Source organism: Vigna angularis, chromosome 2 (assembly GCF_016808095.1).
Source record: "Vigna angularis cultivar LongXiaoDou No.4 chromosome 2, ASM1680809v1, whole genome shotgun sequence".
NCBI lineage: Eukaryota > Viridiplantae > Streptophyta > Magnoliopsida > Fabales > Fabaceae > Vigna > Vigna angularis.
In genome coordinates, this window is record NC_068971.1 from 2227767 (window position 1) to 2241264 (window position 13498).

General features: G+C 36.1%; 1 protein-coding gene across 13 annotated transcripts in view; it reads right to left on the reverse strand.

The window, feature by feature from the left end:
- LOC108328298 (protein FLX-like 2) overlaps positions 1-13498 on the reverse strand; it is a 38357-nt gene that overhangs the window by 851 nt on the left and 24008 nt on the right. For 9 of the 13 annotated variants that reach the window (XM_052873345.1, XM_052873346.1, XM_052873351.1 and 6 more), the window contains 3 exons: positions 4556-5090; positions 1158-1303; positions 960-1057 (listed from right to left, as the gene is read on the reverse strand). In XM_052873345.1, the coding sequence (XP_052729305.1) occupies positions 960-1057; positions 1158-1303; positions 4556-5090 (779 nt within the window). Of the gene's footprint in view, positions 1-959; positions 1058-1157; positions 1304-4555; positions 5091-9218; positions 9270-9427; positions 9520-9602; positions 9742-13498 lie in introns of those variants that run through there. The other 4 variants (XM_052873349.1, XM_052873353.1, XM_052873354.1 and 1 more) reach the window with 4 other exon arrangements.

Genomic DNA, 13498 nt, shown 5'->3' on the forward strand with positions numbered 1-13498 from the left:
TAAATATGGATATCTAATGCTAGATTAGGAGCTATTTTAACAATATAGAATTTGCATTCAGGTTTTTGAATCTATATCAGATTTCAATATTAATTTGAAATTCAGTTTTAAGGCACTAAGCAAACAAATTGTTTGAAAACCCATTATTAGTGCCTAATCTAAACACAAATTAAAATCTTTCATCAGTAAGACTACATTTATCACTGTAATTAGAGGATGTTAAGATATTTATCATATTTTATCATCATTATATTGTGTCAAGGTTATCCTATTTATCATGATTATATTATGTCTAGAATTACCTAGTTATCATAATTATATTGTGTTAAGGGTAACCTTATTTATCATGATTATATTGTGTCTAGGATTATCCTATTTATCATGATTATATTGTGTCTAGGGTTACCCTATTTATCATGATTATATTGTGTCTAGCATTACCGTATTTATCATGATTATATTGTGTCTAACATTACCCTATTTATCATAATTATATTGTGTCTAAGTTATCCTATTTATCGTGTACTCTTGTATTAATTTATTCTTATAAATAGAAGATTATGTAAGGATTAATCTAGAAAATGTTAGAATATAACAGTTGAACACAAAGCATCTATTGCTACCACTATATCATTCCTATTTTCTCTGCACACAAATAATACACTAACAGATTCCCAACTGTTATCATGCAAAACAGCATTGAGCATCATAATCCTATAAATTTTGTATTTCTTTGTCATGCTAACAAAAATCATCAGAAAGATGATTATGTTAATTTGGTACCATAAAAAAAAAGGTGATTATCAAAGATTAATAAGTAACAAATGCATATAGAAATAAAAACAGAAAAATCCACATATTCATTTTTATTAGAAGATTTGAAAATTAAAAATATTAGACAATGAACTAAAATAATGCACTCCCACAAGAAACCCAAAACAGTGTAACGCATCACACACCTGCATGACAGAATAACCATCTTCATAAGCATTTTGCCCCACAGGAAGACCAGAAGCCTCGTTATCATTAGTTCCAGACGTGCCACCATATGGCCCACCTGAATTTTTATTACCCGTGATCAATCCACAAAACATGAAAAATTGAGGGACAAGGGCTCTATTCTAACACAGAAAACAGGTATGAAAGGAGATACGTACTATTTCTCCGATCCACATTAGCAGTGTTTGATAGCTCGGCTCGAAGTTTTTCCACTTCTCTACTCATAGAAACATAGTTCTTTTCCATCACCTGAAGTGACTCAAGGTGATCATTGTATAATTTTTTTTCGTAGTCAAAAGTGGCCCTGCACAACCAGAACAAAAGATTGTCAAGGACACTAAACATGGCACTCTGGCACTATGCCAACATGCTGTAAGAAGAAGGTATGAACAAAAATCGAATTGGTTGACTTTGAAGTTGACTTGAGTGAATTATGAGTGAAAACGGCAAATTGAAAGTTCAGAGTAAATCTACGACAAGAATCAAACCAAAATGATAAATATGTTTAATGAGTGATTGTTGGGATTCCAAATAGAATGGCATGAGAATGGAAGATTTACCATCAACCAAAAGAGGATCTATAGCTGCCAAACCTGTTTTTAAAATGTATGTCTACCACATGCTAACCAACCCTGCCTAAAAGGTCAACTGTTGCAAGGTGCCTTAGTATATCTCTGGTCCCAATAGGGTTATACAAAAGGACAAGGAAATGCAGCAGGAATTTGTTCAAAGTTCAAACACTCATAGTTTAAACACTCATAGTTCAGAACAAGATGAAACAACCATTGCCTTCAATTCAAACTATGGAACTCATTTCATCATACTCAAAATCAGGATTTTCAGTAAAACGGTCTCCCGGATTCAAACTAAAGAAATGTAAGAGATTAAAATCAATTTCAACGAGATCCAAAGTAAACAGGTGAGTTTAAAGAAAAGAATTTAGCAGAGATAGAAATTACACTTAGGAAAACTTAGGAAGAACTTTAGTGATTGATTAAGTTAGATAAACAGACTACAATATGGTTGCTCAGAGCCTCCACCTTTATGAATAATGAATAAATGGAATGGAACCAGAACAGAGATCAATCCTCAGCCTATGGTTTGATTGTAATACACAACCAAGATTGATGGCAGATGAATAATACCATACTCTAGGAATAAAGTATTACACCCTACTGGAATAAATCCTAATCTTATAAGAATTGAGAGAGTGAGTTTCACAAAACCACATTACATTCCCAAGAATCATATTCTTTCGAATATTATAGCTTAGAATGTTTTCTAAAATTAAAAGTAATTTAAATTTAAAATAAGAAAAAAATGAACGTTATAAGTATAATAATAAGTAAATTACCATATTTCCATGAGAATATCACTTTCCCACCCCTTCCTCATGGGAATAAAAACTACTAAAAGCATGGGAATACAGATTTCCTGAGAATAAAAAAAACATCCGAGAATCACGGTTGATAACCTACTAACAAATATGGGAATAAATATTCTCAGTCTTATTCCCAGGAATAAAAGAAGCTGTTAAACAAACACTCGTAAGTGTAGTGGGAAACTCATTTCTAAAAGGTTGGATAATATAAAGGATTTTCTTTAAATGAGAAATTTTATTATCATCCCAGCTGATGTGCGATCCACATACATGAATTAAATCAGTTAGATTGGAAAGAACAAATAAAACTAGAATAGAAAATGACTGTCATGGGCACATTTTAAACAATGGGAAATGGAGAAGATGATGACAAGAAAGGAACAAAGTAAGATACTCATACTATGTACTACAAGATTACCCTATAATAAAAACAAAAAGGAAAACAATAATATTAACAATAAACAAACTCATTGGAGCAAAACGAGCTGGCTGGCTCATTTGAAGTCAGAAGAAGCCAAAGGCAGATGCAACAGCATAATTCATGAAAATATTTATTTAATGATAACAGCTGTAAAGGTAACAGAGCCCCATGAAAAACATAAGCAGTTTGCCCCACTCAAAAAACACCAGAGGGTTGCAAAAGAAGGCATCATACAGATTCTCCGTCCTTTTCTCTTTTTGATAGAACAAGTTTTGCAAAGAAATGAATCCCTCTAAAACTGATAAGAGACAAAGCTAAGCACAAAAAAAATAAAACTCTTAAGGTAGTCAACATAACTACTCCAGAGTAAGGGGATAAACTATACATTAATAACAATATAAACACCTGTACCAAAAAATAAAAAGAAAATAAATAGCTATATAGCAATTTATAGGAAAATGTGTTAGCTTGCATTCTAAATAGACATTTATACCAAACACCTTTCATATTACTAGCACTAATCCCATATTCTTATCATGTACACAGTTCAAGCAAAAAAGACTGCACCCTTGAAAAGTGAAAATTGATTCCTGAATGTGGTACAAGCTACAAATACTTTCTCTAGATAAATACATAATAACATTTGGAGAAATCAAGTTAAAAAGACCCAAGGCTCCATCCCCCTTTGTGTTGGGTCTTTCAAGAGGAAACACCGGGGAGAGTCACCTAATGAACTGAGTTAACCCGTATAAAAGACTATGACACCACCTCCTACCCCAAGCTTTAAGACAATGAATTTGTGGGTCTTTCTTCTTATGTTACTTAACTTTCTCATTTTTACTCAATATGGGACTCAAACTTATTTGGATTCCCAAACACTTTGGACTACCACAAATCTACCAAGTATGCATGACACTAGATGCAAATATCAACAAGAAAAACTCTCTTGCTTTGAGGCAGGAAGAATGATCATAAGTAATACTAATAGATTTTGAAATTAGACAGGGCCCAAAGCTTCACTCATAACACGAGGTACCACTATTGCATGTGGCCTTTCACTTATCTCCAATTCCAAACAATGGAAAACCTCTCGAGTTTATAAAATCCTCAGACATCAAAGAATCATATCCCTGTAAACATAGGCAAAACAACATTTTGGAGAAAGGAGAGCCTTTATAACATTTTCTGCATAACACTGGTCAAGTTCATTGGTTCCTTATATTATTACCCATCTATCACCTTGTCCAATACTTCCAATTCCTCAATTCCCTTCAACTAAAAATATTTTCACAATATTATCCACTAAATAAAGTTCACACAAGTTATTTCTCAATTTAACTACCCCATTCATTTTTTTCACTATTTCAAAGATATGTTATTAGGTTATGTCCCTCATCAAATGTTGATAAATGTCAAAAAGCACAGACACAATTACCTTTAAACTTGCCAATTGCCACCTCTCCATAATATCCCACCCTTAGCCTATACTAACAAAGTCTCCAAACCAAATAAACAAATACCACCCCTTGAATTTTACAGGCATAATTGCATCCCATAGAGAGACAGCTAGCATTCCCAATCACCTAATCCACAACACAAGAAGCATGTCTACATAGAAAACAACATTTAACCAATGCTTTCATATACTTAGTCACTTTCTACATCATCATCACAACATTTTCTCTAAGAAGAACCCATTACGCACTACATCATAAGTACACATCTAACCTAAAAAAGAGACAGAAGAAGGATACCTGCAATGCTGATACTCCTGTCTGAGGCATTCAAGTTCTGATATAAGGGCGGGAATCTGAACAACATCAGTGTGAACCCTCTGCAGTTCCTGAGTCAAGTGCTGCGCTTTCGAAACAAGTTCATCCCTAGCCAAAACAAGGTTTTGTGCCTCTCCGCGAGACTGCTGCAGCTCCAACTTCACACCCTCTGCGTTCTGGGCTTCGCTCTCGATCTTCGAGATCTTCTCCAACTGCACGCGCACCTGCTGCTCCCGATCTCCCTTAAGAGCTGCCACGTGTGCGTGGAGCATCTGCAGCTCGTGCTGGGCCGCCGCTAGCTCCTGCCGCAGCGCACCATGCGTAGCTGCAAGCCGCTGGTTCTCCGTCGCCAGGCGCTGCATCTCCGCATGCTGAGACGCTAGCTTCTGCTCCATCACCTGCGGCGGCGGGAGTAGATCAAACGGTGCGACAAGCTGGTGCGGCATCACGGCGGGACCCGGCGGAATCGAACGCCGCAGGTGTGGAGGCGGTGGCATGCGGCCTTTGCTTCCCATTGCTGAAGATAACGGAGTGATCGAGAAATTAGGGCACAGAGTAAAAGGAATTTGAAGAACTGGGAAGATGAGGCAATGAATGAAAAGGGGGATGCGAATGATAAAGAAACATGTAGGGTGAGATTAAGGGGGAGAGAGAATTCGAATCCAAAAGGGTTTCAAGGAACCCCAAAAACCCTAATTCAATGATGAAAAAATCTATGGTAAATTATATTATATTTCCAAATTTACACTATCATAATTTACTTTTTCTTTCCAAGGAGGTTTATACAAAATTTAATTGGAAAGAGTGCTATACATTAAAATTTCGTTTTTAATCTCTAAAATATAGGATAAATTTTATTTTATAGATGAAAGAAATTCTTTAAACTTGAAAAAGAAATATAATTTATGTCTATCTACCTTAAATATGAGGGATTAAAATATTTTTTAAAATTTATTTTTTATACTTCAAATTTTATATTAAAAAACTATGCTATATATATTTTTTAATTCGATCAACTAAAATTATATTTTCCTATTTCGAAAACTTAAACTATAGTTAAATAAAAATATTCATTACATTAATAATTAAAAATAAAAAAAATATAAATAGACTACCTCAAATTTTCCAATTAATCCAAACCAAAATTACTTAGTTTGCTATAGTAATAGGATGAATCCAAATTAGAGAGTAAGTGACCCAAAGTGAAAAAATAATCAATTCCAAAAACCACTAGGTCAAAATAAATAATTTAGAATTTAAAAGCATAAAACAAAATCTCTCAGTTGTGAAATTACTGTAAATTTTAAAAAGTAGACATTTTCTTTACCTTTTCAAAAAATTGTTCGATAATGTATTGACTACAACTAGAACAAAAGAGATTATATCAAAAGTAAATTTGGCAAAGTTGCTCGATAATGTATTGACTACAACTAGAACAAAAGAGATTATAACAAAATTTCTACGTGGCAGCTTAGTGCATTTGGATTTTGGTCTGCATTCCCGTTCAATTGTGTGCAAATAACAGGATAGAGGATCTTCCTCAACCTAATTCTGTTTGGAAATATCATTTTCTGTCTTGGTAGCTGTTATAATTCCAAGTGATTATTTAACTAATTTATTTTACCGAGAACATTTTCCAATTTTTAAAAGCGATGCGGACTCTTCCGAGGATATGGTCTAGAAAATGGTAGTTCAAAAGGATCACCCGAGTGCGAGTGCACAAAACAGAAGCTGTCAATTATTAACAAATGAATGGATTGACTAAAGATACATGGTGATTTCTTTGACATAACTACTCGTACACGTAAGATAGGAGCATCTTGGCACCTCTGTTACATGTCCTTTCTTTTAGTATTTGAGTAGTTATACTGATTCAATGATAAGCACAAGCAGAGTTAAGATTGTGAAGAATGAAGTCCCACATTGGTGGGAACTTCTAAAGTGGTATGGCAAGGTGGTTATAAAAGAAACCCCTTGCCCCCTTTGTAACACATCCCATTCTCTCATTTCTTCTCTCCTTTCTTAAATTCTCATAATTTTGAGAAGTTCCTTAGTGAAAGAGAGAGGTGCTGTAAATTTTTTTCAGTAGTATAAAATTTCCATTTTGTCTATCATCGGTATTTTTCTCTTCTCTATTTTAGTTGTGTGTGCTTGTGCTGTATGACTGATACCCAACAGTGGTATCAGAGCTATTGGTTAGTATTCCGCTGCTATTGTCATTAGAATAGTGTTGGTAAAATTCTGAGTATGCTCTGTGGTTGCGGTTTAATCCGATCTTCCACATCAGAAAAGAGTTATTACTGGAAACATTTGGTAGTGTGAAAGTGCTGTCTGGGAAAGTTCTGGCTAGGAAAGACTTGGTACTTAAGAGTGTCCGTTTGTGACCCACCTCTCTTTCCTGGGAACTTCTTGGTGCTTTACTTCACGGTCTACCTGTACTGTTCCAGTAGACAATACTATTCATAGTGAGAAGTGCATAAGTCGGTTCTTAAAAAACCATGACAACAAAATATGAGTTAGAGAGGTTCAACGGCAACAATTTCGCGTTGTGGAAATTGAAGATGAAGGCAATTTTGAGAAAGGACAATTGCATAGCTGCAATTGAAGGAAAACCCGCAGAAATGACGGAGCAGAAGTGGAAAGAAATTGACAATAACGCCATCGCGAATTTGCACCTATCAATGGCAGATTCAGTGTTATCCAGTGTGGCGGAAAAAGAAACAGCAAGGGAGATTTGGGATGCCCTCATAAAATTATATGAGGTGAAGTCTCTCCATACAAGAATATTCGTGAAGAGGAAACTCTACACTCTCCGGATGAGTGAGTCCACAACGGTGACGGACCACATCAACCATCTGAACACCTTGTTTGCCCAACTATCAGCGGCTGATTTCAACATAGTTGAAAATGAACGCGCGGAGCTTCTACTGCAGAGTTTACCCGACTCGTATGATCAACTCATCATGAATATTACGAATAATAATATTGAAGGTAGTCTACACTTTGAGGATGTTGCCGGAGCAATTCTTGAAGAAGAATCCAGGCGAAGGAACAAAGAAGACATGCTGGAAAGTTCAAAGCAAACACAAGCTTTGGTGATGATGAAAGGAAAATCAACGAAATATGGGTCTAGTGGGAGTCAGTCCCATGATATATCTCAAAGTAAGAAGCATCTCAAATGCTACAATTGTGGTAAGAGGGGGCATGTCAAGAAAGAATGTTGGCATGGGAAGAGTGGAAGAAAGAACTCTGAGGCATCAACCTCACAAGGTTGTATGGCAAATACCTCAGAGGATGAAAATATTCTGTGAGAAAGAAGGGAGGTCTGGTAAGTCATAAAAGCTCAGAAGATCATGGCATATGCTTATGGGAGATACGTTGCAAAAGGCTAATGCAATGGTTACATCGACAAGTTAAGAAGAAGCGGTGTTGACGTGACATCGTACTTGGACAAATGTCAAAGTGAAGTTTGCAAGGCAGAACGTAATCTGTACCCGGGCTTAAACATAGATCAGGGTTTGCTAGTTTGACTACCAGAAAAGAAAACACAAGAAGACTTGGTTCATTCTGATGTAAGGGAATCACCGGAGTTATTCCTAGGAGAAGCAAAGTTTATTCCAGGAGTTTGAGTGTATTACATCAAGAGGAAGTCAAATGTGTTGTTACCAGTTCAAGGAAACTAAAGCACAAGCTTGAAACTGGGGGAAAGAATTAAGTGCTTGGATATGCTAACAATGTGAAGGGGTATTGCCTGTGAGTTTCACCGTTCACAAGGTTATTGTTAAGCAAGAATAAAATGATGCTCCAACCAGAAGGCTTTGAAGAACAAGAAAACTTGGTTTGTAGGTTGAACAATGGCTAGGGAGTTTGATATGAAAGACTTGGAACCGACAAACAAGATTTTAGGGATGCAAATTTACCGAGACAGAAAAAGATAGGAAGATTTGGCTTTCTCAGAAGTAAAACTTACTGAAAGTCTTGCGGCGCTTCAACATGCAAGAGTGCAAGTCAGTTTTACCCCATCTCCTATCAATTATCCTCAAGTATGAGTCCTAGCAATGAAGCGGAAAGGATGTAGAAGTCTCGAGTACCGTATGCATCAGTGGTGGACAACCTTGTAATTGCTATGATGTGTACAAGACCTAGACATTGCACAAGCAGTGGGAGTGGTTAGTAGGTTCGTAGCAAGTTTTGGTGGAGAGCAGTGAAATATTGATCGGGTGTTGCATTGCGTTTCGGAGATTCGATTCTACTGAAAGTTTAACGAGCAACATGAAGGCAAAAATGGTGTGAAGATTTGATTAGTTTCATCAAAATCTTCAAGTGGGAGATTGTGAAGAATGAAGTCCCACATTGGTGGGAACTTCTAAAGTGGTATGGCAAGGTGGTTATAAAAGAAACCCCTTGCCCCCTTTGTAACACATCCCATTCTCTCATTTCTTCTCTCCTTTCTTAAATTCTCATAATTTTGAGAAGTTCCTTAGTGAAAGAGAGAGGTGCTGTAAATTTTTTTCAGTAGTATAAAATTTCCATTTTGTCTATCATCGGTATTTTTCTCTTCTCTATTTTAGTTGTGTGTGCTTGTGCTGTATGACTGATACCCAACAAAGTTTGTATTCAAGGATTAAAATTCCAGGTAATTTACACAAGCTAGCATTCTGCACTTCATCTGGTACATGTAACTTCTCAATGGCAGCTTGGTCAAATGAAGTTTCAAGTTGCACAAGAAAATGAAGACAAGTTAGTACAAATGTAGAAGTTGTTGACCAGTCTAAAGCAAAACAATTTATATTAGAAGCCAAATCACCTTGATAGAATAAGCATATGCAAATGGTTTCAAATCCAGAGATATACCGTAATGAAGCATAGCTCTCTCATGCATGTTACGCCTTATCCATTACCATCAGTGCTTCTGAGAATAACATAATTTCAGAGTTTCCCAGATACTACAAAATACAAAAGCCAAAGACAGATGGAGTTCTTATTTTTGTAAGTACTAACTACAAGCAGTATGGTAAGAGAAACTTACCTTCAAGGCATACAAAGCAGTACCAAACTATGACATTTATTACAAACAAACATTGATTGATTTGGAAAGCCATTCGAAAATGATGTTCGGAGAACTCAAACTTTTCTTGGCACAGGTATACCATTCCAAGTCTATATCAAGCATTATACTGCCTTGCATCAACCCTGAGAGCACTCTGGTAGCATTTGATTCCATTCTCAAAATCTTCTAGTGCAACATACTTGTAAGTGGCTATGAATTAGAAGACCACAAAGAGTTGCAAAATTTTATGATGGCTGGTCCGGTGTTTTGGATATGTCTTGATGATTTTCGGGAGACTCACCTAAACTTCTGTTAAGGGATATTTGTTTTTGGTTGGATATGAGGGTATGTGTAAAAACCCTAGAACCTCAAGAACTTACCTAGTTGTAAAAAGTTGATAATGTAAAATAAAGTGCTATCAAACTTGACATGGTTTACTATTTTAATTATAACCTTTTTGGAAAATATCAATTGAGTTGATTCTTTTTTTATTGGATAGTAGACTCAAAGAGCTTCGATTTGAGTACTCATACACGCATTTTAAACTTCGGTAAGGGAGGTCAACTGGACTGTCAAAGTTGCGACAATGATGTTGCTGGGGGTTCGAGCGTGAGCAGTGATATGTTTCTTTTTTTTTTTTGCGAATGCTGACAAAATGAGCTGGCTGGCTGCGGTTCTTTTTGTGTGAATATTTTGGGGACCCTTTCAGACATTCCCTCCACGTTTTGGGGCTGGAAAGGAGTATGGAGTATTATTTTATTGATTTATCATTACTAAATAACAAATCCATGGGTCCTTTTGTTTCTAGGAATAATTTCCTTCAATTCCAAAGCTGAATGGGTGTTCTAGATAGAAGAGTAAGGCTCTTAATGAGAGTATTTCGAAAATTCTAAGTGTGGAGATTGTCTTGGCCTGTGCAAGAAGAGAGGAATTCCAAGAAACTAGAGTTCTACCAAGGTTGTGGAAGAGATCAAGTTAAAGTGTTCAAGGCTAAAGGTAAGGGGTTTAACTTGGGATATAACATAGTGTATGATGGCTAGAAGGTAACAATATAATGTTGTTGCATGCTTTCTTCCTTGTGTGTTAGGATTAAATTTAACATGTTGAGGTATGAACTTTTCTTTTTAATTGTAAGTTTTATGAGTTTTTGGATATAACACGCAGAAGTTAAAAATGAACTTTTGCGATTTTTCCCAGATTTATTTGAGACCCTTCCCGACAAAATAGTCGTATGAGTAGTCAAATTAAAGATAATTGAGTCTAGTTCCCAACAAAGCAAGAATAAACTCAATTGGAGTTTGGTAGAGAGAGTAATGAGCAAAACAGTCATCAAAGGTTAAAGCTAAGCATACCAGAGCGTGATTAAATTTTTCGATTTTTAATAATTTTACTGCAGCTTGTAGTCCAAAAATTTTGAGTTTTGTGTCCAAAGAAAGATATTTGAGTCTAGTTTCCAACAAAGCAAGAATCAACTCAATTGGAGTTTGGTAGAGAAAGTAATGAGCAAAATAATCATCAAAGGTCAAAGCTGAGCATACCAGAGCGTGATTAAATTTTCCGATTTTAAATAATTTTACTGCAGCTAGCCCTGTAGTCCAAAAATTTCGAGTTTTGTGTCCAAAGAAAGATATTTGAGTCTAGTTTCCAACAAAGCAAGAATCAACTCAATTGGAGTTCGGTAGAGAGAGTAATGAGCAAAACAGTCATCAAAGGTCAAAGCTAAACATACCAGAGCGTGATTAACCGAGGGGAAGTTGCTACTTGGGAAGATTTAATCACGCTCTGATATGCTTAACTTTGACCTTTAATGACTGTTTCACTCATTACTGTCTCTACCAAACTCCAATTGAGTTGATTCTTGCTTTGTAGGAAACTAGACTTAATTAGCTTTAATTTGACTACTCATACGACTATTTTGAACTTTGGAAAGGGTCTCAAATAAATTTGGGAAAAATCGCAAAAGTTCATTTTTAGCTTCTCCGTGTTATACCCAAAAACTCATAAAACTTACAACCAAAAAGAAAAGTACATACCTCAACATGTTAAATTTAATCCCAACACACAAGGAAGAAAGCATGCAACAACATTATATTATTACCATCTACCCATCATACACTATGTTATATCCCAAGTTAAACCCCTTACCTTTAGCCTTGAACACTTTAACTTGATTTGTTCCACAACCTTGGTAGAATTCTAGTTTCTTGGAATTCCTCACTTCTTGCACAGGCTAAGACAACCTCCACACTTAACACACTTAGAATTATTGAAATACTCTCATTAAGAGTCTTACTCTTCTATCCAGAAGACCCATTCAGCTTTGGAATTAAAGGAAATTATTCCTAGACACAAAAGGACCCATGGATTTGTTATTTAGTAATGATAAATCAATAAAACAATACCCCATACTCCTTTCCAGCACCAAAACGTGGAGGGAATGTCTGAAAGGGCCCTAAAATATTCCCAAAAAAGGAACCGCAGCCAGTCAACTCATTTTGTCGACATTCCAAAAACAAAATCACTGCTCACGCAAGTCTCCTAGCAGCACAATTGTCGCAACTTTGACAGTCCAATTGACCCCATTACCGAAGTCGAAAATACGCGTATGAGTACTCAAATCGAAGCTCTTTGAGTCTACTATTGAATACAAAAAGAATCAACTAAATTGATATTTTCCACAAAAAGTTATAATTAAAATAGTAAACCACGTCAAGTTTGATAGCATTTTATTTTACATTATAACTTAAACTTTTTACAACTAGGTAAGTTCTTGAGGTTCTAGGATCTTACATTCTCCCCTACTCCAAAAACTTTCGTCCTCGAAAATTAAGGCTACTACGCAAATTTCCACAACACCTTCACCGTGCAAATTTCCTTTCCCCTCAGATTTTTTGTCTGCACCTCCAACACCCTGATTGGTCCAGCTTTGATTGTATGATCTTCCTCAACTTGTATATCATCAACCTCTAGCACATGTGTAGGATCTGGAATGTATTTCCTCAGTTGAGACACGTGAAACACGTTATGCAAGTTTGCCAACTGCGGTGGTAATGTTATCTCATACGTTACGGGTCCAATCCGCCTAAGAATATCATAAGGACCGAGAAACTTAGGAGATAACTTCCTAGCCTTGATAGCTTTACCCACACCTGCCATCGGTGTCACACGTAGAAACACATGATCACCTTCGTTGAACTCAAGTGGCCCCCTTCTCCGATCAGCGTACGACTTTTGCCTACTCTGTGTTGCTCTCATTCTTTCTTGAATCAACTTCACCTTTTCAGTAGTTTGTTGTAACAACTCAGGACCTACTTACATTGTCTCCCCATCTTGAAACCAACAAAGAGGAGTTCGACATCTTCGCCCATACAATTAGTGATGTCAAGTCTTTTATGCAAACACTACAGCGAATAATTCCGCTCGTGTATCTTCAACTGACGAGAAGCATATGCCATTGGTCTTCTATTTTCACAAATCAAATTACCATACTCAAGAATTTTATCCAATAATTTCTCATAATCCTCACGTATACCAATATTATTATTATTAATTTTTTTTAACCGAAACTATTACACAACCGGTAGCAACAACCGGAACTGTTGCTACAGTAAAAATTTTTGGCTATAAATAGAGCATTCCTCCGCGTTGAGCGACACTTTGAGTTTCAGCATGAGTTTGCTCTCCTTGAGTGTCCTAATTCTGTGAGGAGCGTCTCTCTCTAAGTGTGTCTTTCGTTTTTCGCTTCCGTGTAAGTGTTTCATCCTCCGAATCTTTCGTTTTGTTCTTTCTTTCCTTTAAGCTTTCTTTTAGTTCATGTTCTTTTTGCATTTATGTTTGTTCCTTGTTTTTCTTATACTTGTTTATTTGTTTTGTTA